Source organism: Ambystoma mexicanum, chromosome 2p, assembly GCF_040938575.1.
Source record: "Ambystoma mexicanum isolate Mex_15411 chromosome 2p, UKY_AmexF1_1, whole genome shotgun sequence".
NCBI classification, from domain to species: domain Eukaryota; kingdom Metazoa; phylum Chordata; class Amphibia; order Caudata; family Ambystomatidae; genus Ambystoma; species Ambystoma mexicanum.
Genome location: NC_090923.1, coordinates 1,361,806,885 through 1,361,831,691, shown reverse-complemented (window position 1 = coordinate 1,361,831,691; position 24,807 = coordinate 1,361,806,885). Strand labels below are relative to the sequence as shown.

Below are 24,807 nucleotides of genomic sequence, written 5' to 3'. Positions count from 1 at the left end.
ATTATCTGAAAAAATTTACTAGAGCAGCACGTGCAATCTCAAGACAATTTCACCGCCATTTACAAGAGAAGAGGGAAACCAAACTGTGTCATTTGTGGAACAGAGCCCCCAAGGACAACTAATGCCAGGGGATTTTATTTATGTTAGAAGCTTTGTGCGCAGATGGAGTGCCCCAAGATTCCATGGCCCATACGAGGTAGTTTTTTGTACTCCCACAGCAGTCAAAGTTAAAGGGCTGAGGTACTGGATACATTTAACAGGCGTACGAAGGGCCTACAATAATGTTCAGAAGGAAGTGGATGAGGAGGCGCAGACAACAGCAAACAATAACAAATGAAACATTAAATGAAAAAGGTGCAGCTAAAAATGTGCATCAGGTATATTAATATGCTAACAAAGAAATTGATTTACAGGTACGAGAAATAAATAAATGAATAACATTAAGGGATGAAATGAAAAATGGAAAAAGTGATTAAAATGAGAATATGCATCTCTCTCTCTCTCTCTCTCTCTCTCTCTCTCTCTCTCTCTCTCGTTCTCTCTACACCCATCCCCTCTCTCTCCCTCTATCTCACATTATAATTGTATGGTGGCTACTGTACAAAATGAAAATGTTTACATGTATATACTTCATGCACTTTTATGTTTCAAATAGGAGCAACCATGGCAACAAACGGGCAGCCCGCAACGGAGAGCAATAGAATAACAAGATATAGAAATGCTATAGTAGAAAGTTGTAGATATTCTTATCAATGTGGATTGTCTGTGTGTATCGTATTATTTTTTGTGATACTGTTTGGCATAAGCACATATTGGTTCATAGCATTCATCTCTGTCGAGATGAATGAGGGGGGTGGGGGGAACAGAAGTAATATTGCAAATGAAAATATAACAACTGAAAATGCAAAAGAAGGTGATTTTTTTGGTATGGAACGGATACAGGCTTGTGTGGGGGTATAACACAAAACCGCCCAAAACAACCAACCATTCCAGGAAAAGCAGTGCTGAAATAAATGCTAGCATAAGTATCCTGCCAAATGTCTCCAACTACAATGCCCTCAGTCTAAATGACCGCAACCCTTCTGTCATATCGTGGCTTTATAATACCCCCACTACCCCGCCCACACAAGTAACCACCCCTGCAGCAGCCAGTACCTTACATCATAGAACAACTGAAGAGAACAAAAAGATGGCAGAAAAGTTTGCATCTCTGTATGATGAATGGACAGAAGGGGATGCAGGAAAAGGGGGGTATAGAGCACACATCACCCATGAAGCTGCGAGATAACTTAGAAATAATAGGAGGAAAAGGGAGGTGGGAAGTAGGAAGTATGATGAGTATCATGGCCTGGGTTTAGATCAAATGGAAGATCCAAGACACCCTCACCAGACTAATAAATGGTATGCAGACATGAGCGCGACTGCTAAACAAACAACACATGAAAGCTGATGTGTCTGCTCTCTTATCCCCCATACCTCAGGAACACCCAAGGTGTTGCTACCAAAAGTATTGCCTCTGATAAATGCCCAATGTCTCCTTCATCTTACGCTGTGCAGAATTAAGAACAGCTTTCAGGCACACGAAATAACTTTTAGCATGCTGCAGAACGAGAAAACATGCTACCCGAAAGTGGAAGGAGTGATATGCCTGAAAGAACCATTTTTTGTAATAAAGGGGACATTATTCACAGACAACCGATGGAAAGTCGAAGAAGTTACATGCAAAGCGGAGGCACTGCGGGGAGTGTCACCTGAAAAAATGCAGTGGATCGAAAGAACATGTACACCCATCTGGAAAGAGCACATCACAAAGATAACGTGGGTGACTGCCATTGAAAAACCGTTCAAACTGCAGAAAGAAATAACATATGAACTATGCTTCCGAAGGAAGGAAAGACCGCAATGGGGGTAAACAAAGATTGCAACAGGACTCTCACCATCCCAGACATGAGGAAGGGGACAACAGCACTCATGGACACCTACTGGGTGTGTGGCCGCCAGGCATACTTGCATCTCCCGCAATCATGGAGCGGCAGTTGCTCACTGGCCACACTACATTCAGCACTAATGGTGATACCAGAGAGCCACATCAGCGGGGGCAGGAAGGGGCAAGAAGCCCCCCATGCCAAACCGACAGAAGAACCGCAGATTTATGTTTTGTCCTCTGGCAACAAGGAGGAAATGCTGTCCCGAACAGACGATCATCCAACTACATCCCCAAGGCATCTTCAGAGCTATTGGCACAGATCCCAGACAGATATCGATTGTTTAGCTCTGCAGAGACCTTCTTCGCATCACTCATTCCAAGCATCCAGGCACGGGCAAATGCTAAGTGGTTCCAAATAACACGCTGGAAGCTGATCCAGTTGGCAAACGATACAGAGGAAGGTTTCAACGTTATCAAGGTAGAATTGAGAGCCCTGCGGCTAATGACAACGCAAAATAGGTATGTCCTGGACCTATTAACAGCAATGGACAGAGGGGTTTGCCGAGAAATTGGAAGTGCATGCTGCACTTTCGTACCTTCTGAAGATGCTGATATTGGTACATTGTCCCACGTGATCGCAGCAGTGCACAACCTAGGAGAAAGAATGAAAACGGAAGGTGGGACAGAAGCAGGCACATGGTTCGATAACCTCTTCTCCTGGGTCCCATCATGGGTGGGATTGACTGTTAAACTACTAATGCCAACAGTAGTGTTTTTACTTCTAATTTTTTGTGTGCGCCGGATGGGCCTTCGATGCTGTGCGGGCGCAGTACCAAATGGTACATTGATGATGGTGACAATGGGCAATGCTCGAGGCACAACAATGCAAGCTATGCAGGAAGCTCAAGTGCAAAAAGGTGAAGAGCCGGGACCTAAATACCAGATAGTGCTGGTATACCGCAATGGGATATAGTAGATAGATTATGGCACACAACAATTAGAGAGCCCTGGGAACTGGAATGGTATGAGGAGGTGTGGGTAGACTTGGAGGGAACTAGGGATTGTATATATCTAACTCTTACCCCAGACAAATATGCTAGAAGGGGGGAAAGCCTGAGGGGGGTGTGTAGGGCTTGGATGCCAATAAAGGGCACCCCGGCGTGGGATGAGGCTGTGGCTGATGAAAAAGAATGTGAGCGGTTGGGGGAGTTACGGTATTCGTTACTTAAGTAACGAAAGGGTGGAAATGTATGGGAGGGCAGGTCAAAGAGACCCCCTCCTCCCCTGCAGTCCCCTCCTTGTGATGTCCATGACTCATCAGGAGCCCCCCTGCCACCAGGGCCCAGGTGGTGGGTTGACCACTGGCTGACACATCGACTAAACATACTGTATTAGGCTAGGCCCAGGAAACCATTTTGAAAACCAGAACGCCATCTTAAAACATGACACCTTGTGCGCTGCAGCACGACCCCCACCTTTACAGAGTCCTCGTCTACCCTGCTGCCTCCGCTCCCTGGCAGATCCGCTGAAAGCCTGTTCTCACGACCAGTCGGACATGAGCTAGTGTTAGAGCAAACACTGTATCTTTCATCTTCCGCAGTGCATCATTATCCTCAGCGTGACCTGGGCAGCGAGGCTGGCTTGGAAAATAACTGTAAACCATCCTCGCTGAAACAAAAGCCTTAATGCCACACCAGGAAACTGCTCATACATATATACATATATTGCATTACAATGATATCCCATGTGCATGACCTCTGTGTCAAAAATCTACGAACCCTGTACGAACCAAAGAATGTGTCATTGTGCGACCACATGGTCACAATACTCAAACCCCCTAAGTATGCACAATACACTCAGGGTCCCTGGCCTCCTACTATGTGCCTCCCTAGGGGTAATGTAAAGTGAATGATACCAAGTCCTTATTTCATGACTACCCTGATGCTGCTAGAGTGCAAAGGAACGCAAGTGCGACAGTATTGTGAGCTCATGTAAATAAGGTACATAGAATGCCATCAAGTGCAAATGTACAGGTTTAATGTGTATTACTGCTGTCAACCGTATTGGTCTGTTGCTCCTGCGTGCTCCACCAACCCCAATGCTACCTCACGTATCGCGTTTACAGTGTGATGCTAAAACTGCTAATATTGCAAATACTTACCCTATAGTGACTAATGGAGTTGTAGATATAGTTAACGAATTCTGAAATTAATATGTACTGCTGTAAATGCTATAGATGTGTGACCCCTTACCCTATAGTGACTAATGGAGTTGTAGATATAGTTAACGAATTCTGAAATTAATATGTACTGCTGTAAATGCTATAGATGTGTGACCCCTTAGCCATTCTATATTATGCGAATCCCTTCGTTTTACAGCTTGCTAGAAGACTATCATTGTGGGCATATCCAAGGCCACCTCTCCTCCCTTCCCATTGAAGCCTGCCAGAGAAAGCAAAAGGCACGAGCGACACCGCCTCACCTCCCCCAATTCGGCTGGAGCCGTTTCAGGCATTCATGATTCCCCTGCAACCCACATGGCCACGAACAGCCACCTGAATTATTTACAGCCCAGCAGCAAAATCCGGCCATAACCAGAGGCCAGAGGTGCTCCCCTCATAGGTCCCACGACCCATCAGTTCACCCCAGATTAATGACGCTTGTAAAAGAAGACACCTAATATTGCACCAACATTGTGTAAAAGCATCCGTCATGACTTCTAACGAGACCCAAAGCCTGGACAGCTTACCCCATGCGCCCTGAGACCCGACCTCGTGGCCTATGATACCTAGTCAACAGGATAACAGCAACCCTGTATTGATGTATCGCCAAAGTACCCCACCTAATGCGCATTCCTCCTGTGTTATATTAACCTGTAGAATAACCTTTTTTAGGATTTACAGGACAACTGACATTGCAGCATTGAATGAATGGGGTGTGCCTGGCCCTTAGGGCAGAAAGCCAAGAAAGACGTCCATCAATGACACTGACCACGCCTGACCGGACAGCGCCTCCCGGATGAGCCCAGCTGACCTGCCCACCCCACGATGGCACCCGGCGGTGTCCACCAACCACAGAGAGACGCATCACGGCTGCACATATAGTTAGTTGACGCCACCCAATCCCCATGTACATGTGCCCCCTATAGTGTGTAGGTGCCTATGACACTTTTTGTAAATAAAAACGCCTGTCTTTGCTATTGTCAGACAGAGCGCTCTCGGAGTTTGCAGAGTTCTTTGCATGTCCTATTTTGACTTAGATAAAGCTTCCCTTAAGCTCACCCACACTTGGTCCTAGCCTTATTGCCATTTGTGGGAGAGTCCATTCTTGCCTCTCATTGCGGGGAGGGTTGTGCTATCTGGGGACACTCGCTTTCACTATCCCAAGGGCTTTCCTTAATCCCTGGAGACCTCTTATCATATTCCAGTACACCCTTATTTCTGATCAATCCAAGTTGCCCAGTGTATTGCTCGTCTTTTCCTCTTATCTGCCTCATTGCTGTAAATACCTGCTTCAACTACCAGCTTGGTATGTACCTTTAATCTGTTATATTCTAGCATTGTCTCCAGAATCTCCCTTAATCTACTTGCATACAGTGAGAGATAGTCTCTGCACGGTACTCTCTGTTTAGACTTCTGACAATACGCTTCTGCGAATACTTCCAACAGTCTGGGTGCCAGCAGATCTACATAGGTTTTATATAATTCCCTGGGGAGTCCGTCCGGGCCCAGGGTCTTGGCGCTCGGGAGTTATTTTCCAACCGTAGTGGTGCAACAAGCATGGCTGCCTGCTCCTCTGCGAACCCTGGTAAATCAATTTGGGCTAGTGCTTCATTTATGTCCCTCCCTATCCCAGTTGTCAAGGATTTGTAGAATTTTGGGAATACCTAATTGATCCTGCATTGAGTCCTAATTGTATCTCCATTATCGTCAGCAATGGCACTAATCATGTCTCTAGGTTCTTCAAGCTTGCACAACCATGCCAATAATCTCCCCGGCTTAGCCCCTTTGTATGGAGCCTTTGGGTATATCTGGCGAAGTCGAATCTTCCTAGCCTGTCCCATTCTCCTATGCACTTTTGCCTCAATCTCAGCAGTTCCCTTGACTCACTTGGTGACCCTTCCTCTTTACCTTCCACTTCTATCTCGTTCTCAGTGTCTTCTACAGCTTCCAGTATTACTTTCGTGAGGACACCCATTTTTCCTATTGCCATCCCTCTCATGACCACCTTAAATGCATCCCAGAGCATGCTCGTCTTTGCTACGCTGTCTGTGTTGGTGTCGAAGTATACCGCTATCTGCTTTCGCAAGTACCCATTAAAGACCTCATCTTGTAGGGCTTCCAATCTTAGCCGCCAGGTAGGTAGGTATCGGGTGTCTGGAGGTGCAGCTCCTGCCATTCGGTTATCAACGGGGCGTGTTCTGAAAGGACCCTGGCCCTGTACTCTGTTTGCAAACTCGCCCAGAGTTTCCATCCCTGTGAAGATGTAATCTATCCTTGTGTGTAGATCGTGAGAGGATGAGAAATGAGAATAACCTCTCGTTCCACCATGTGTTTCCCGCCAAATGTCTAATAGCCTTATGTCCCGCAGCAGGGAGCCCAGCACCTTAGCTGGCGGTGCAGGCTTTTTATATTTCCTGTCTGACCTATCCAGGATGGGATTGAGGGTGTAATTAAAGTCCACAACGAAAATCCATGGAGACTCCCTAGATGTTGACAGTTTGGGGTAGAACGACAAAAGAATACAGTGGTGTCATGGTTTGGGGTGTATGTGTCTATGAAACAGATTTATCAGTTTTCCCATAGTCCATTCACCATGACCATTCTGCCCTCATCATCTTTCTTGAACTCCAGAAGCTGTATTTGGGCGGTCGGGGCGATCTAAATGAGGACACCTCTGGCGTACACAGAATAAGATGAGCCATTCAGCTTACCTCCCCATTTTCTGGTTATTATAGCTTGTCTATCTGCTGTGCAGGTGTGTTTCCTGCAGAATTGCCACCTGTATGCCCTTCCTAACCAAGTATGTGCATACTTGAGTCTTTTCACAGTTATTAAACCCTCTTACGTTCCAGGCGATTATGCCCACGCCTCTGTTCCTAGAAATGAGTGTCTCTCCCTGGGCCCCCAGTTTCCCATTGCCCCACTGAACTCCCTGCTGGGATTCGTCTGTGTCTCAGCTATGCGCATCCCCCTCATTCGCCGATGTCCATGGTTCAACCTGTCAGATGACACTGCAACTCCCTCCACCCCAACTCGTTGCTCACCTGTCCCACCCACGCCCCAACTCCCTGCAACTGGGTACGCCGCACAACAACATGCCACACAACTAGTCTCCAACCCAACAGTCGGCCTTCTTCTTAGGCCTCCCATCTTCTCCCGTTCCCACCTCCCCTCTTCCTGGTGTTATGCAACAGCTCCATAACTCAAAATTGACATAACTGCATTCTCTTCTAGCCTGTCTGTTTCTCCAGTCTCCCTCCCTAACAAGCCGTAGCTTTGACAAACCCATACTTCAAACAACAGCCCAGCAGCACATCGTTTGCTCAGGCTCAGCTGCTTCTCCCGTATCCTCCTCTCCTCTTCTGGGTAGCGCGCAGCAGCTTGATGCCTTACAACTGGCATATTGGATTACCATGGAGAATGTGGCAGCCACCCTCAGTGGTTGTGGGCAAGTCACCTGATCTCAGTCTCGGCATCTATGTGCGGTATATCGCGCTGTCATCTCATCATCACCCGCCTTTTCTGTCTGGGTTACGGGCGTCTATACAAGGACCAAAAAGCTGTCTTGTGTGTTTTGCGTCATTACCACGTTATGCTGCGTTGTTGTTTCTGCTTGGCAATCCCTGCGCATCCATCCAGGAGTTTGCGTCCATCGTAAGAAATGCGACCTTCCATTATGTAAAATCTTCAATTTCGCCAGATAAGCCAATATGTACCATAGATTCGCTCTTCTTAAATGTTCTTTAGTCTGGCCATACATTGCTCTGCATCATTGCACCAAAGCCATGAAATCAGGATATATCGCCAACTTGGAGGAACCCCTTGTGATGGTCCCCCCCCCCTTCTATCAAAAAGGCGAGAATCCTCTCCCTGTCTTTGTAGTTCATAATTTTGACTATCACCGGTCTAAGGTGGGCACCTGGAGGCGTTTTTATTCATCAAGGATCGATGTGCTCTCTCGACTGTGAATCCCTGAGTTAATGTGCCTGGGCCCCCTCCTGCAACAGCATATTTTTCACGTATGTCATGGGGTCTCTACCTTTCTCGCCTTCCGGGAGCCCCAGTATTCTGATGTTATTCCTGCAAGCCCTCCCCTCCGCATCTTCCGCCCAGTGTTTACTCGCTCACGTAGGGCCGCCACCATTGTTTGGGTGCCAACAATGTTCGTCATGTAGTCCTGTACTTGTTGTTCCGCTGTACCTAAGCGATCCGTCATTGAATGTACATCCTGGCGTAGTAGTCCGACATCCACGATGACTGCATCGATTTTGTGTTCCAATGCAGCTTTCAGTGCCGCAATTGCTGCCAGGATGGGTCGTTCCCCCTGCAGTCTTCCTTACGAGTGTAGGCCTCCATTACCATCCGTTTGGTTTTACCCTTCCGACTCCTGTCCGGCAAATTTAATTTAGTTTCTTGTCAGGCTGATGCAAGAGTACTGTGGTGCAAATGGTTGTGTTCTGCAAGTGGAGGCGCCAGCAGACTCACCAACCACCTCACCAAGTGACTCTGACCTCACTGCCTTTCACTGGTCACCGTTTCACCACACTGTTGTCCACTTTGCTGTGCGTTGTGTTGTCTCTGTGCACTTCCTTTTGCCCACAACTAGGAGGGTTTTTTGGCTGCTACTACCTTCACCACAGCTCAGTCGGTCTTAGTGGGACTGGGTCTTGTTCTGCCAACCATCAGCCCTCACCATGTTTGGGTGCCTTCTGTTAGCTGCAGAATTTATTGTGCCATCTCCTTTTTAGGCTTACCTTTTCCTCAGGGCTCACCCCTGTGTTTCCGTTCCCTCCTCTTTGGTCGTTTTATTGTGTCGCTTCCACCTGCTGGCCTGTGCCCAGTGTGCTTTCCGCGTGCTGCCAATAGACTTGGCATGCCTAGTGTCCTCCTGAGTTCATATTGTTGGCAAGCCTTTGTCCACCTGGGGTGTCTCACTCTGGTATCAAGAGAAGATTCATTTCAGATTGGGCACCTGCCTCTGCGCTCAGTTGAAGGAGCTGGGTGTTCTAATTGCGCTGACACTTCACTTGTGGCCTGTGTGCACAACTGCTTCTTGCCTCGCCGTGTAGTGTGCACCTCCTGTCGGGCTGTGCATTTCTGTTCCCGGTGTCTAGGGTATACAGTGATGGCAGTGAATGAAAGGGCCCCGCACGTCACTCTCGGCGTGCCCCAAGGCAGCGGTTTGACTGCTTGTGCTCCATTAATCCTTGGGCTCTGTATGTCCTGCCTCACTGTCGCAATCCCACCACATATCCAATGGGTCAGCGCCGTCGCGCTCTGGTCTATGCGGCCTTGTGGCTCCGTCCCTGTGCCTGCGTGCACGGTACCACCAGTCGTGCGCACTGCAGCATTTCACCGCACACGCTGCCCACTCACTCGGGCTTGATCCTCCCTGTCACAAGTCGGCCACCTTCACTGTGCACCGGAGGACCGCCTCCTCTCTACAGGAGGTAAGAGTCGCTCTCAGCATCAGAGTCCGGAGTCTTCAACTGGCATAGTCGAAAGGCTCTTGTCGCTTCTTGGGTGACCCTGCGCATTCTTTCTGTGCTTTGCTCTCTGTGGGTTCACAGCATCTCCGCATCAGCCTCTCAGGTAATGGTCCTTGACACCATATCAGCAGATCTCCAGGACGATTGGTTCATTCCGATTGTACAGAACACCTGACACAAATGGTGGTCCAATGTACCAAGTGTGCAGCACAGGGATGACATTGAGAACTTTAAAGGGTACATTGCCCCACCCGATGGACCCTTTCCAAGAGCTGCACATGGACTATGCAGACATGGGGGGGGGAAGGTGCAATGGAGCATGAAATTTGATTGTGGTGTGTCCATTTTCACGATGGGTTGAAGCAGGACCATGCGCCCACCACGATGAAAAGTGTGCCGCGAAATTCCTTGTTAGGGAACTATTCCCCTGATGGGGAGGGTGCGATGTTCTACAATCAGACAATGAGACTCACTTTTTCAATTAGCTGTTCAAGGAGGTGACAACATTATTGGGGATCAAACAAAATGTGCTAAATGTACCACCCAGAGGCAAATGGAATGGTGGAGAAAATAAATGGCCTTCTGAAAAGTAGACTGTCCAAACTCTGCAACACCCCCAAAAAGAATTGGGTGTACCGTTTACCCCTGGCACTGTTCCTATTGCGCACCCAACCCAGCAAGGACCACTACCTGCCCCCCACCCCGAAATAGTGGCTGGTCGACGCATGCAAACGCCACTGTCACCAGTACGAAGAGCATCAGACACCCACAGAGCTGCCACAACTTTAGGAGAATAATTGAAACAATACCTCACACAACTTCCATGTGCAATAAGATGCATTTCAAAACAAATAGCGCCCCTCTTCACAGAAGTGCAAGAAACTACAACCGCTGACACTGCCCCGACCCAACCCTTGTTACCAGGGGAATGGATCTATGTCAGGAGATTCACCCTTAAGTGGAACACTCCCAGATTTCACTGACCCTAGGAGGTGGCGTTATCCACCCCACTTTCAGTAAAAGTAAAGTGGCAAAGATATTGGCTACACCTCTCAAGATGTTCGCAAAGCACCAGACAGCACCACGCAAAACACACCGACTGAGAACGACCAATCTACCTCAACATAGGTAGCCCTAACACAACTTTATCTGTGCATGTAAAATGTGCTACAAAACATGCATTGCTGCTACAGCATGGGCTACATGGGCTACAAGTAATTAAAATCTTTCTTTCTCTCTTTCACCTTTCCCTCTCCGCAGGTGCAACAATCATGGAAATGACACCACTGCGAGATGCATCAAATGTAGATAGTAGTAGAAATAGAATGAGTTTTTTGAGAATGTATAGCTATAATTGTGGATTGCATTTTGTATCAATTTTGATTAATGCTCAAATTGGGTGTTTATTGCGGGGCATCCTATCTAAAGTGGACCTGGAGTGGAAATTGACCTATAAAAAGGTTTGCATCGAAATAGGACCAGAAAGGTCCCAGGTGTTATTGTGTCAACCGAAAATGTAACCGACATGTCACCAAACTGCCACATCTACACCCTCTTTAGCACTTACCCCCAATCCTCTACCTCCCAGAGTGAAAAAATGAATTAAAGTGGCCAAGTAATAAGAATTGAATCAGCTGTTGGAGCAACAAACAAAACTGTGTATAATACCATATGTAGCAACAACCAATTCATACCCTGCAATAATTTATTGTTTACTCCTCACAGGGCACTGCTGAGGGGGGGCAGGGTGGGAGAAGGTTACCCTTGCGTAGTGACAGAGGAAAATGGCAAACGCGCACACACAAGTATGATGCCCATCAGGGTTTAGGATTAGATGCAGTGAAATACCTTAGCCATACCAAACGTTCAAACTGTTGGTACTCGATGAAATGGGAAGGCAAATGACTAAATGGGAGTTGCTATGTCTGTTCTCTAATACCCCATGCATCTGGGGCACCCAAAGTCTTAATACCACGAGAGGTACCATTAAATGAAACACAATGTCCAATTCATCTTGCACTATGTAGGATAAAAGGCACTTTCCAAGCACGCAGTGTTCACTTACAACTCCTCGAGCAAGATACTTGAAAATGCAAAACCAGCTCCAAGAACCCCAACTGTTTCAAAGATGCATTCCTCGCTATACAAGGGACAAAATATATGGACAATAAGTGGCAAGAAGCAACGTTCATGTGCAAAGCAAAAGGACACGTCGGTTAGTCAGGAGAAACACTAGCCCTTGTTGAGTAAGCATGTGCACAAATATGGACAGCTCATGTTGCAAAACTGACATGGGTCACAGCGATTGAGAAACCAGTGAAGGTGCACCAAGAAGAAAGCTATGAACATTTTTTACAGCGAAGGAACCGTCTCGATAGGATCAAACAAATGACACAGTCAAACATTGCTAATTCCAGATCTCCGGCAAGGCACTGCCGACTACTACTGGGCATGTGGCCAGTAAGCATACTTGCACCTCTCGTCATCATGGAGGGGCTACTGTTCGCTTGCAACTCTGCATTCAGCCCTGCCTGTAGTACCAGAAGAACACCTGAAGGGGGACCCTTTCCAGACAAAGATCAAGCAGTGCCTGAAACCATAGTAATAGCACCCACCATGTCACTCCAGACTTCAACGTCATCCTAGAAAAGGAACACAATGAGACTGCGAAGAAAGAAGCGATCCTCTATTTGTCTCAAGAACCACAGACCTACTTGCGCAAATACCCAATGAAGATAGACTGTACAATTCTGCATAGAAATGTTTAGCATCTCTTGTGCCCAGCATCCAGACTTGAGCCAACGCTAAATGGCTCCAAATGGTTTGGAGTTGATCCATTTAGCAAATGATACTGAAGAGGAGTTAAACGTCCTCAAAGTGGAACAGGTAGCTCTCAGACTAATAACAATGCAGAACCGCTACGTCCTCGACCTCCTGACGGCCATGGAGGGTGGGGCTTGCAAAAAGATCAGGAGTTCATGTTGCACGTTCGTACCTTCTGCTGACGCCGACAATGGAGCACTATCACATGTCATTGCAGCAGTACATGAACTGGGGTTAAAATGAAGAAGGAAGCAGGGATCAAGGAGGACGACTGGACATGGCATTCGGCTGGGTACCATCCTGGCTTGGAACAACAGTAAAGATGTTGCTCCCTATCCTCGTGTTTATTTTGTTGATTTTCTGCACGTGCCAATTGGGTCTCCGTTGTTGTGCCAAAGCAGTAACTAATAGTGCAATGATGAAGGTGACAATTGGGAAAACTCATAATAAAACCCCTCGTGATACACAGGAAGTAGAAAACCAAACAGAAGAAAACAATGACCCTATGTATCGTATGGTTGCCGTCCAACAAGGGCACAGGGATGAGGTAGACACTCTATACCACACAACCATTGCACCTCTCCAGACCCCAAAAATTACAAGGATGTTTTGGTGGATTTACCAGGGGATGGGGGAATATATATAACCTGCACGCCTGAACAATAGCGCAGAGTGGAGAGAGCCTAAGACATGTTTGCAGAGCATGGATGCCCATTAAAGGGACACACACATGGGACGAAGCAGAAAGACGAGCAAATGAACAGAAACATGGGGGGCCAGTAGGGAATTTGTTAATGTATAAGTAACAAAAGGGGGGAATGTTGGAATGGAAATTAGCCTATCCTCCCCGCCCCCAGGCGCTTCAAAATCAGGAGAAACCCATATGAGGCAATCTAACTTACAAAGGGGGCGGGGGGGCAGTCTACGTCCCTGGGCACCATATGGAGACCTCGTAGCACATAGAAATGAATACTAAACACCCCCACCCCGCGATGCCATTTTGTACTACGCCCCATACGAGACAGGCCATAGACCCATGCTGCTTGCGTTCCCCGTTCACAGAGCCCAATTTCTACATAGCATGCTGGCTCCGCTTGTGCCTTGTTCCAAGTCCATTTCCCTCTTGTGTCTGCAGTGTTGCGAATATTCAGTATCGCCTTTAGGAATGCACCCGACACAGAGCGTGAGACAGTACCAGGCCCCAGGATGTGTCTATTCATCTCCACTAAACTGCCATTGAGCCGCTGACCCCCACCCAGCCAGTCCTGTGCTGGCCGCATATCAAAGCACCCGACCCCCAGGTCCTAACCTCCATAAAGTGCCCCCAAAGATCTAAAGCCCACATGACTGTATTTTCTCTAACAGCAACACACGTCTCCAGTAACATGAAATACCAGGAAGGGTAAATCAAAGATCAATCCCCAGAGGGGGGGCATCAGGTGCGGGAACTGCAGTATTAATGGAGCCCTGAATATATGGGTCAGCATGACTATCTTATCCTCCCCTCTCCTTAGCACCCCTTTCCTGAAGCACCTCCTTAGCACCGAAGGGATGTGCACATGCCGAGTACTATTCATGATGAAAGTACTTCCCTTGTCACTGTACACGGGCAGGCTCAGCAAGTGCTAAAACCCAAGTGTATTCTGGACTACAACAGGCACATGGGAGGAGTAGACAAAATAGACCAATTACTTGAGTTATACCATGTAGAGCGTAAGACTTGCACGTGGTACAAGAAGTTGGCAGTTTACCTTATGCATCTAGCTACATACAATGCATATGTTGTATATCGTGCAGACGGTCTAGAAAACAAACTGACATTTTTGAAGTGTGAATTAGCAGTTTTAACTTCGCTGACCGTTGTGCATGTACCAACTCCCAACTTTGCAGAAGTAGAGGATGTAGCCAGATTGCAAGAATGATTATGTGCCTGCCACCCCCAGGAAGACACAACCATACAGAAGATGTAAGGTGTGTACAAAACAAGGAAGGAGGAGGGATACTCAGGTGTACTGTCCCCAGTGCCCTTCAAAGCCAGCCCTTTGCCTACAGCCTTGCTTTGCTTTGTATCATACAAAGAAAAATATTGGGAGATCGAGTGATTTCCTGAAATGCCCATCTTTCCTACAAAGTGACCCATAGACTCTCCATTCATGCAACACCCAATTTACTTGAGTCTTGGAAAAGACAACATCATTCAGGCTTCCTCCACTTGAGGCGTGCCTCACCTTCCATCAGCATTAGAATTGCAACTGCAAACTTCTTGATGGCTCTGGCCTTGGAGAACACCAATGAACTAGAACTGAAGTAGATATAATTTGCATTTTCCCTATACATGTGCAAGATCCACTAAGTTGAAATCATGGGTTCCCAGTGGCATTGATCCAAACAACTATCAGTATGTTTTGTTAGAAATTTTGAAATTGCGAAAAATGGCATGATCTGCTGCAGGTGGGAAATTATGTGCTCTGTCTTATACTTTATACAGTTTAAGGAAATAGCTTGTAATCATTGTGTTCAGATATCAAACACAAATGTATTGGAATCACTGTATTTTGTTGTTAGGTGTCATTTTTCTTACTTTTATGATGGATGACATATGCATTTCTAATTTGAACGTACAAATGTTATGTTTTGTTTTTTATCTTTTTTATATTATAAAAATATAATCACCTAATCACCCAATTTATTTTAATATGGGAGGTATCCTACAACATTTCTACAATGTCAGTACTAACACATTATATTCTCCTAGTCTAAACATGTATGTGTCCCTAAAGAATACCTTTGTTTACTTTTATCTAAATCCCACCTCTATTACCCAGTTAACTTTAAACTAACTATATGCCCCAGATAATTTTACAGCCATTATGAGAATTTGAAAGAAGGTCACGCTTTGAGGTAACCCACCAGCCCGTTTGTCACACTTTATTCATGTGTGGCTTATACTCCACATTTGTTCTATCGCTCCCATCCCATAACATTTCCTGGTTCCCCATTTGTATTTTTACATGTTGATTTTCCCTCTCTTCTTTATTCATTGTGTATTTCTTCCACCCGAATCATCTTGGTTTGGACTCCATAGATCGTCTGTCCGGTCGTATTTGTCCTCTTTTTAGGCATGCTTTACAGCAAGTTCCTGGGACTTTCACTGCATAGGCCACTTAGTCCATTCAACAATATGGGAGTTTTCACAGGAGTTTGTCCACTGTCAAAACAGCACAGCAGACACATTTGTGTATGGGCATCTGGTTAGGTCCCTTGAACCTTCTCTCTGCTCATAGGTTCGAGTGGCGCCAATTCTCCGGGTATATATAGGGTTCTCTTTCTCCCCGCCTGTAATATAAAACGGAATGAGTTTCCTTTGAAAAATAAGTGTCTCTATCGTCAATATTTTTCCTTTCAACCCAACCCTTTAAAACCCATTTATGCGTTACCTTTAAAAATTCCATTCCTTCTACTCCTCAAACTATCCAGAAGAGACCACATCACTCCAGCCCTAAAAACACTACACTGGCTCCCTGTAAAACATTGCATCACCTTCAAAACAATGTGCATAACGCACAGAGCAATCAGCGGACAATGAGCAGAATTGCAACAAAAGAAAACAGTCTACAAACCAACGAGACCCCTCCGATCAAGCAACGAAATCCACCTGGAACTCAAACCATACCTCAACAAAAAACTTGGAGGCACCTCCTTCTACCACTTAGCCGCAAAAACCTGGAACAACATCCCAAAAGAAATAGGAAACACTGAAGATCACCTAATATTCAGGAAATCACTAAAAACCTGGCTCTTCAACACCACAGACTAAATCTGGAAACCGAAACCGGAAAAAGGATGACTAATCCGGAAAGGACACCGACATCCCCGACCCGAGAGGGTAGCTCCCACGGCACCTGGACGGGTGACTCCAGATAGACTGGAACACAGGCGGCACGCACGAAGACTGAGCCAACTCCCCCAGACAATCCCACCAACACTTTCGCCTGTCCCTTAGTTACCGCGAGGTACCACAGTGGTGTGGAATTGTCGAGATATTGGCAATCACCACTCTACCTGAGAGGTTGACATTGGCAGGTGCACTGGCCACAGGAGTATGAAGGGAGGATAAGGGGAGCTATGAGAGAGCATGTTAGAGGTGGGGGCCAGAGGAGTAAGAAACCTTGCATGCCAGTCGGACCCAGATCAGGACAGAGCCGCACCAAGGGAGACTGCGCAAGCCGAGCGCCTGAATTCATAGAGATGCAAACTAACCAACCCTAACAATTTCCCTTTCTGCATACACCTCTCAAACTCCAAACCAAACACAACCAAAATCTACAGCACAACAAACCGCACAACCTTCACTACATTGCAACAACAAAACAAAAACACACAGTCTTGCACAACATTACACGACGACTACCGGCCGCAAACACCCCAGACCCAGCCAACGGACCCACCGGGCTGAGGCCGCCAACAGCACATCACTGCTCTCTTACACTTTTCCTGCCTCCTCCCACTAACTCAACCTCCCCTCCTCTTTCAGAGCCGCCAGAGTGCCAGGGGACCACTCCGGTGGTGATAGTGCGCGGTACAAATGTCCTTTAACATTAACAGTGCCACCCAGGTGCCTGCCATAATGAATGAATAGTCTGTCTTAGTTGTTTAGCGTAGCTAAGAAACATTGTGTATGTCTGCCCAGACCTTCACCGCGAGGATGAGCCCAGCTGACCCACATGAAGCCAGATTGACGTAGAAGAACCAGCCAAGTACTACTTGGCATCCCCTATGGAGCAAGCCCATGTGTAGGGTGCCTCAAATCAGGAGCACCAAAATGTCCTGTTTAGTGATGACGCTTTTTGTGCTTATAACCCCATGTTTTATGATGTAAGACCAGAGCACTCTCGAGCAGCAGAGTTCTTTGCTGGAATTTGTATTTTGTAGGAGGAGTAAACCTGGTTATGCTTGCAAAGCTATCTCTTGGCTTATTCCCCTAGAGGGTTGTATTTACTCTGGAGTGTGCGTTTAGAGGAACTTGCCTTCATTGTGACAGGCACATATTTGTCTTGAAATGGATCACCCTCGTTCTTCAGGTTAGAAAGGTTACAGTGAGAACAGGTTATTTCCGCTCTACGCCTTTCACCATTTGGGATGAAGTCTCCCAAGGGTCTGTGTTTTGCCAAACAGTCCAACTGCTAAAGGAAACCTCTAAAACAAGGCACTAGGTCCCATCTCAATGCCTTGCTAGTTGTATGCATATGACGTGCACATGGATTACACAATGAACAACCTTGCGGATTTCATCATCATCATCATCATCCTCATCCTTTGCCTTTTGGTACAAGGTTGGAAGGTTGACAAATCAATTATCTATAAATGACGCAAAACAGAAATTCTTCTGAGCAAGATCTTTTACCTTTGAATGGTGTGCCACTACGGTTCGACAACTTTAACAAAGGTGAAAAATACAGGTCTCTTATTTATAATGAAATTACATCCTACTCAGAAACCAAAGGTCACTCTCTAAATACTGTTACATGATCAAACAACTCTGCCATTGCTGAACATGCCACCAAAGTGTGAGTGTCAAGAGCAATTGTAGATTATTGCAAGCACCTATATTTCCCAAAACAACATATACAGGTTGTACAGCGTATTCAGAACAAGCCAGCAAGACCCAACCTGAGACACATCACCCCAGCACTGAAAGCCTTGCAATGGTTTCTGCTGAATAAACGGATTGCATTCAAGTCTACGTGCATCATCCATAAATAGATCAGTCTACCATACCATACATTAGGAAGTATGACTGACCCTGCAAGCTGAGATTCTCTACAATCAGGAAGCTCCCTTTGTCAACCTTAGGGACAAAGACTGGGTATGAAGTATATCAGACTGGGTATGAAGTATATCAGCACAGAGGGGCCTTACCGCAAAACAGTCTACCCCTGAAACAATGACCTAATATTCTGCAAGACTATCAAATGTACCCTTTCCAGCCTTTTCAGAGATCTTTAAGCTCTATTATTTCTGGTCTGCCCCGTTGAGTCCATGGAACTTACCTCTTAAGTAATTGCACTACTATTACCTGTTGACTCGACTGTTCCAAACCCAAAGCATAAAGTCTTTCTTTGTGCCAGCACTTCTCCCTCCTCCCTTTTCTATGCATTCATACTGATCCAAATGCCCAAGACTGTGTAGGACCTTTCATGCCCCTCTGGTTCCCCTACCCAGCAACTTCCTGGTGCCCCATGAAGAAATCTGTGCATAGCGCCTTCTAAATCAACAGATATGCACACACACCTAATGGCAGTTCATCAGAATACTTATAACGAGGTTTGTATTTATCTTTATTTAGAACTGTTTCAACAAGCATGACCAACATCTACTGAAGATACTATTCTTTCTCAATGCAACGCCATTGCACAAACAAATGCAGCAGAATAGTTCAAGTATGTCATGTCTTGTTCTCAAGTTGGAACCAGGTGCATTTGTAACATAATTCCACAACAACGATTTTTCCTACAGCATGATTGGCTCCCTTCGTTACCTATACCATGTGCTTGTAGATCCCTTGCTGCCAAATTGCCCGCACCCCCCTCTTGTTAGCTTCCAATTCCCAGGTCTGTGCTCAATAACGACGACGACCAGGCTCCGAAACAAGCCATCCAATATAACTCACACATACCGCCATAATGTTAGCTCATTGATATGGAGGAGGAACATAGTTAATTTACAGCACCCCCACATAAGAAACAGAATGCTGATTGATGTTTTGCAAAAACAGTACGTCCTACAACTATGTGCTGGGCTGCGTTATAATCAGGGGACAAGTCCTAAAAAGTGGGGGACTCATTAACATATGTAATGACAAGTGGTATCACAGGAAGTGAACAGATGTAAACATGAAATATGCACATTTCACTCAATTGATCTTTCACAATTGAGGAACGTGCACTGGACTAATACACATTTTCCTCTCATTAGATTAATCATGAACACCCGAAAAATAACCCAAGAGAAGCATTTCCTAGAATGATGCTGCCATAGTATCCAAGCATTGGCAATGTCAACAGTTTGGGCTTTTGTATAGGAATGGGAAAGGCCCTTTACACGCACTGCTGTAGTGCAATTAACTGGCTGTTGATGGTAGCAGATGCTGCTAGTATATGAACATCTAATAGTAGAGCCTGGAAAATTCTGAATACTTATACAAGCCAAAACGGTTGGCTTTGTCAATGCTTGATTTTTAACAGGACTTGAGAGAAGGACATGCATACTGCTTATAAATAGAGTGGCTGAAGGCAGAACTGATTAAGACGTTTTTATTACACCAGTAGTTTGTTTACAACCCCAATTAAGTCATTAACTCTCAGAAGACTGGTTTTGAAAAACACTTAAGATCAAGGTTTGATGGTAAGACTTGATTAAAGCAAGCCCAAAGAGTTCCCATGAAGAGTTTTGGGAGGGGCAAGAAGTGGGTGGGAATGGCATATGGATTAGCAGCGCAGTCAATGGGTAGGCAAATAACCAAACACCTACAAGCTTTGTGCCCCTTCTCATTCCCATTTCTCCCTATCTGTACTCTGGTGCAATAGTTTCAGTTAATTGGTGCGAGTGATTCTAGTCACTAGTCCTGATGCTCTTGGTTCAGATCCCTGCATGCCTGCCATTCTAAACTAATTGAAGAGAGGAAGCTTTTTTTTTTTTTTTTTTACAAATTCATAAACACGCAGAGTGGACAGCGTCCACTCTGAGCAAAGTTGGCAGACGCCGTCTGTTACCATGTCTGATACTGCACTTTCCTTTGGTTTCTTTGAAATACATTGGATGCAATGGGACTGGCCTAACAGCTGAACACCTATGCCAAGCGATGTCTCAGAGCAGAGCGCAGGTGACCTATGGAATGACTGATGCCTCAGGCCCGAGCGCCTCCTGAGAATGTACACAGCGACGATACTGCAGGCTCAAATCCCAAGGCTGCCAGAGGCTGTTTTTGTGCCTTTCGCAACTGCAGGCTTTGTTCCCCCTGTTCTTTGAAATTAGCTGTTTGTTATCATGCGTGCATTATAAGTGCTGCTTTATGGGTGGAGCATAGACTTAGCTACTCCATTGTATATAAGGATGAGCTAGTCATGGGAGGGAGCAGTGAACACCCTCCCATGCACTGGTGTGCGTTTGCATTACAGCACATTTCTCTCTTTTTCTGGTCTCCTGTGTATTATTTGTATCCAAGTGCCTGGAATGCCTGAGGTGTCGTGGGGGAGCTGGATGAGTAATGCTATTGTGGGGAGCAGGACGAGCCTGTAACGGATGGTGCCAATTCCTGGGAGCTCCCCTTCCTGGCATGCATGACTGGGGTTTACAACAATACAACAGGTAAGTGAAAATTGTGTTTTTCGCTGTACCTGTTGCGTGCTTAATCTGGAGTTGTCAGGGACTCTAGGAATAATACGGAGACAGTGCCTCAGAGTGCTGCAGTGGTGCAGTACAGGGTTGCAAAGGCAACTACAGGACTGCAATCAGGTCAGACCATTCTCAGGCACCCGTGATACAGTCAGAGCGCCTGTTGTGGAGAGTAGGGTCGAAGCTGCAAAGGGCACAGGGAAGGAGTATGAGGTCGGAAGCCTGAGCTAACTGGCAGTAGGGCATACACCGGTCCACTGACCAGGCAAGAGGGGGCAGATCGGTCATATAAATCAGGGTCGAGGGTACTGCTTGAGGAGGTTGGGGAGCATGGTGGACAATTAGAATGTGGTCCCCCTGTCGGTAAAAAGGAATAAGGAGGTGGGGGGGGGGGGTCGCCCAGGAACAGCAGTTACAAAGGGTATGGCAGAGAAGCGACAGGAGAGAGTGCTGAACTGCAAGCGAAGCACAAGATATATCACAAAGATGAAGATAGGGAGGGATCAGAGACCATCAGACTTTGCAGTAATTCTCACACAAACTTTCATGAGGGCCACAATATGGCGGTTGTTGCCAGACATATTGAGGGTGGTGGAAGGGAGGGTGGATGTGGAGGAAAAGTTAAGGTCCGCCCAGGGGTGGGCATACATTCTCAATGCAGCTGATAACGCGTGGCTGACAGTGAGAAACGCAATGCCGGTGCAGAAGTGGGCGAAGGGAGAAAATACAGAGGGGCTGGATTGTGAGTTGCTAGCACCAGTGCCTTTGGGGTTTGGGGTGGATGACGCAGAATGCTGAGGGGGTGGCTCTATGTATTTCCAAGAAAGGGACGGGAGAGGGAGGAGACACTGGCTGGATGACTACTTGGGGAAGCAACTGCGTGCAACAGAGGGGCGGAAGAACATTCTGGAAAAAAGTGGTGCGGTGACGGATTTGGCAAATAGGTGCCTGCAGGGAGAGGGAGGCAGGTTACCGGTAGTACCAATGGTTGTGGTGACGGCAGCTAAGAGTACCACACAATTTGTGACACACAAACAAACTCAGTCCTGACAGCCTGGGAGGGCAAGAAATAAACTGGATTTCGAAAGGACGGGTGACTGCAGTGTGCACCTTATACGGGGCAGTGAACAAAATGACAGTGGAAGGGGTAGTGTGAGGGGAATTACATGAATGCATGTCAGAGTATCAAAACACAACAGGGCATTTATTTTTAGGGCATGTGCAACAGAGAAGGACATTGACAGCCCACATATAAAGAAGGTGGTCAGTGGCAGCACCACTCATTAGTGCTAGGGGGTGCTTGGAGGGGGAAGCACAGCACAGTGAATTACAATCAATAGTTTTATTGCAGTGTGTTTTATGTACAAGATTTTGGACAACTATTATAGGGGTTCATGGATCTAATGATAATCGGAAAAAAATGTGCATATGTTACCATTTCCTATACTGCACTTTCTTTTGGTTTCTTTGAGATAAATTGGATGCATTGTGATTAGCCTATGGACTTGTATAAGAGACTGGCCTAACAGCTGAACACCCATGCCAAGTAATGTAGCAGAGCACAGCTGAGCTGTGGAATGCATGATGCCTCAGGCCCGAGGCCCTCCACCCCGAGAACGTCAACGACGGTGCTGGCTCAAATCCAAATGCTGCCAGAGTCTGCTTTGTGCCTTTCGCAGCTGCAGGCTTTGTTCCCCCTGTTCTGCAAAATGAGCCATTTGTTATCATACGGGCTAGTTTATAGGTGGAGAAAAGAGTTAGCTACTTCATTGTATATAAGGATGAGCCAGGCATGGGAGGCAGAGAGCACATGCACTAGTGCATACATGCCAACCCTTCCGATTTAGGTGGGGGGAGACTCCTGATTTTTCCATTTTAAAATGTACCGTCTCCCACCTAAAATAATTATAACCCCAATACAATCTTATGGGAAAATTACATTCTCCCGATTTCTGTGGCGACATCTCCCACTCAGGCGCTCCTGGATGTTGGCATGTCTGCTGGTGTGTGTTTGCATAACAGCACATTTCTCTCTACTTCTGGTAATTGTGTCCGAGTGAATGGAATGGCTGAGTTGTCATGGGCGAGCGGGATGAGCACTGGTATCGTGGGGAGAAGGACCAGCCTATAATACCGTCCACTTGCGTGTTGACTTGAGCCCTAGAAGATCCCATACAGTTACTTTAAAAGCAAGTGTAGTGATTACACTCATTACTACATTTCGTTACAGATTTCATCTTACACTTTTTAACACAGCAAACCTCTCCAATACCAGAAAAAAGAAGACGCCTGTGTTGGAGAATCAAGAAACAGAAAACCAGACACCAAAACTAACACTGTGGTTGTAGTGACAACCTAAGCTTGGGACTGGGTCAGAAGACTCGTGAGCCCCGCCCACACACGAGCTGTCAAACGCTTCCACCATAGAACTGTCAAATTAAAACAAGCGAGTCCTTGTCTTCTGACTCAACCATGTCGAGGTCAAATGAAGAGTCAATTATTAACAATACATAGGATGAAGAGGGGACTCACTAACACAAAACATTAATTAGGTTGTGACATTTCGCCTGACTTCAGCATGGCCGGCATCCAAGACAAAGCGTCCTCAAGCATGCGCATGACTGATCTGGCTCTCTAGATGCCTCTGGTAGAGGGGTTCTCTCGCACTTTCACGCTCAGATTCAACCGAGAAAGAAGCTAGACCGTAGGCGGGGATCGTACGCATATGGGAGGTAGCAGGGTCTGACTTCCTTGTACCTTGAGAAGACAGTTGCCGGACGCTGTTAACGAACTGCTCCAGGGCAGACGCCATCTTCACCACCACCTCCTCCCCGCTTTCTATACTGTAAATGGGTCCAGGGGGATCGCTGACTGCCGCAGCCGTTTATGGGGAGGAGCACAGCGTTTGCGGCGGATAGAACTTAGCTCTCAATAGTAGTTGCAGAGCCTCAGCCGTTGGATGAATATGGAAAACTATCAACTTGCGCATGCGTTGCTTCCACGCGAAGAGGGTTGACTGGCTGACCTATGGTAGCCGACGACGGTCATTGGATAGATTGATGCTAGTATGAAAAGTGAAGACAGACTCCAGTAACGATTTCATCAGTGCTTTAGGTGGGAAGTGACATGGAACTCTAATAATGGGGCGTGGCCTAAATAGTGACGCCATCGGCTGCCTGACCCAAAACAATGCAACACGAGACACTGTAAACGTTCTTCTTTGGGTCCATCTGATTGTTTGCATCTAGTCTACATGTTGTAAATTACTTTCCCGGGGGTTTTGAATGAATATCTCTGTCATGAAGTATCTAAATCACATAGGAGAAAGTTGAGGGGAATTACATAGCAATCAATGTGTTTTCCTTGTGATTTGCATAAAATCAAAGAGCATTTTGGGAACATAAGAATGACGACAGCATTATATTTTTGAAATGGGTCTGTGACAGGGATTCAAGCATGAAACCTTTCTCATTGTGTCATGCACACTGGGCTCGCTGCTCATTTTATGTGTTACAAGTCACACTAGTAATGAAATGTTTGCAAACCACAAGACCTATATACTCATTTGGCCAGTGTTAGTTGCTGAGTTGGTGGCGATTACATTGGCGATTGATAGGGTGTGGGTGTGCGAGTTGGGGTTAGAGAAGGTGGTGATGTTTTCAGATTTATTGAGTGGGTTGCAGGTGATTGTGGCAGGGGATGGTGATAGGAAAGATGTGATTATGGACATCAGAAGAAAGATTGATCGGTGTGTGCATGGGGGAATGGATTTGGAGTTGGCGTGGGTTCCCAGTCACAGTGGCATTTTGGGTAATGAGTTGGTGAATCGGGCGGCGGGTGAGGGTATGAGAAGGGGAGCGATTGATGTGAGACTGCCTTTGAGTGTGGATGAGGTAAATGCTGTGGTGGTGAGACGGGTCATGGAAGAGTGGCAGGAGAGGGGGGAAAGTGGG

General features: G+C 46.5%; 1 protein-coding gene across 1 annotated transcript in view; it reads right to left on the bottom strand.

The window, feature by feature from the left end:
* Positions 1 to 23,930, bottom strand: part of COPS3 (COP9 signalosome subunit 3) — a 351,396-nt gene extending 327,466 nt beyond the window's left edge. The window contains exon 1 of the mRNA XM_069645733.1: positions 23,612 to 23,930. Coding sequence (XP_069501834.1) covers positions 23,612 to 23,666 — 55 coding nt within the window. The 5' untranslated portion in view covers positions 23,667 to 23,930. The remainder of the gene's footprint in view (positions 1 to 23,611) is intronic.
* Positions 23,931 to 24,807: the final 877 nt, after the last annotated feature.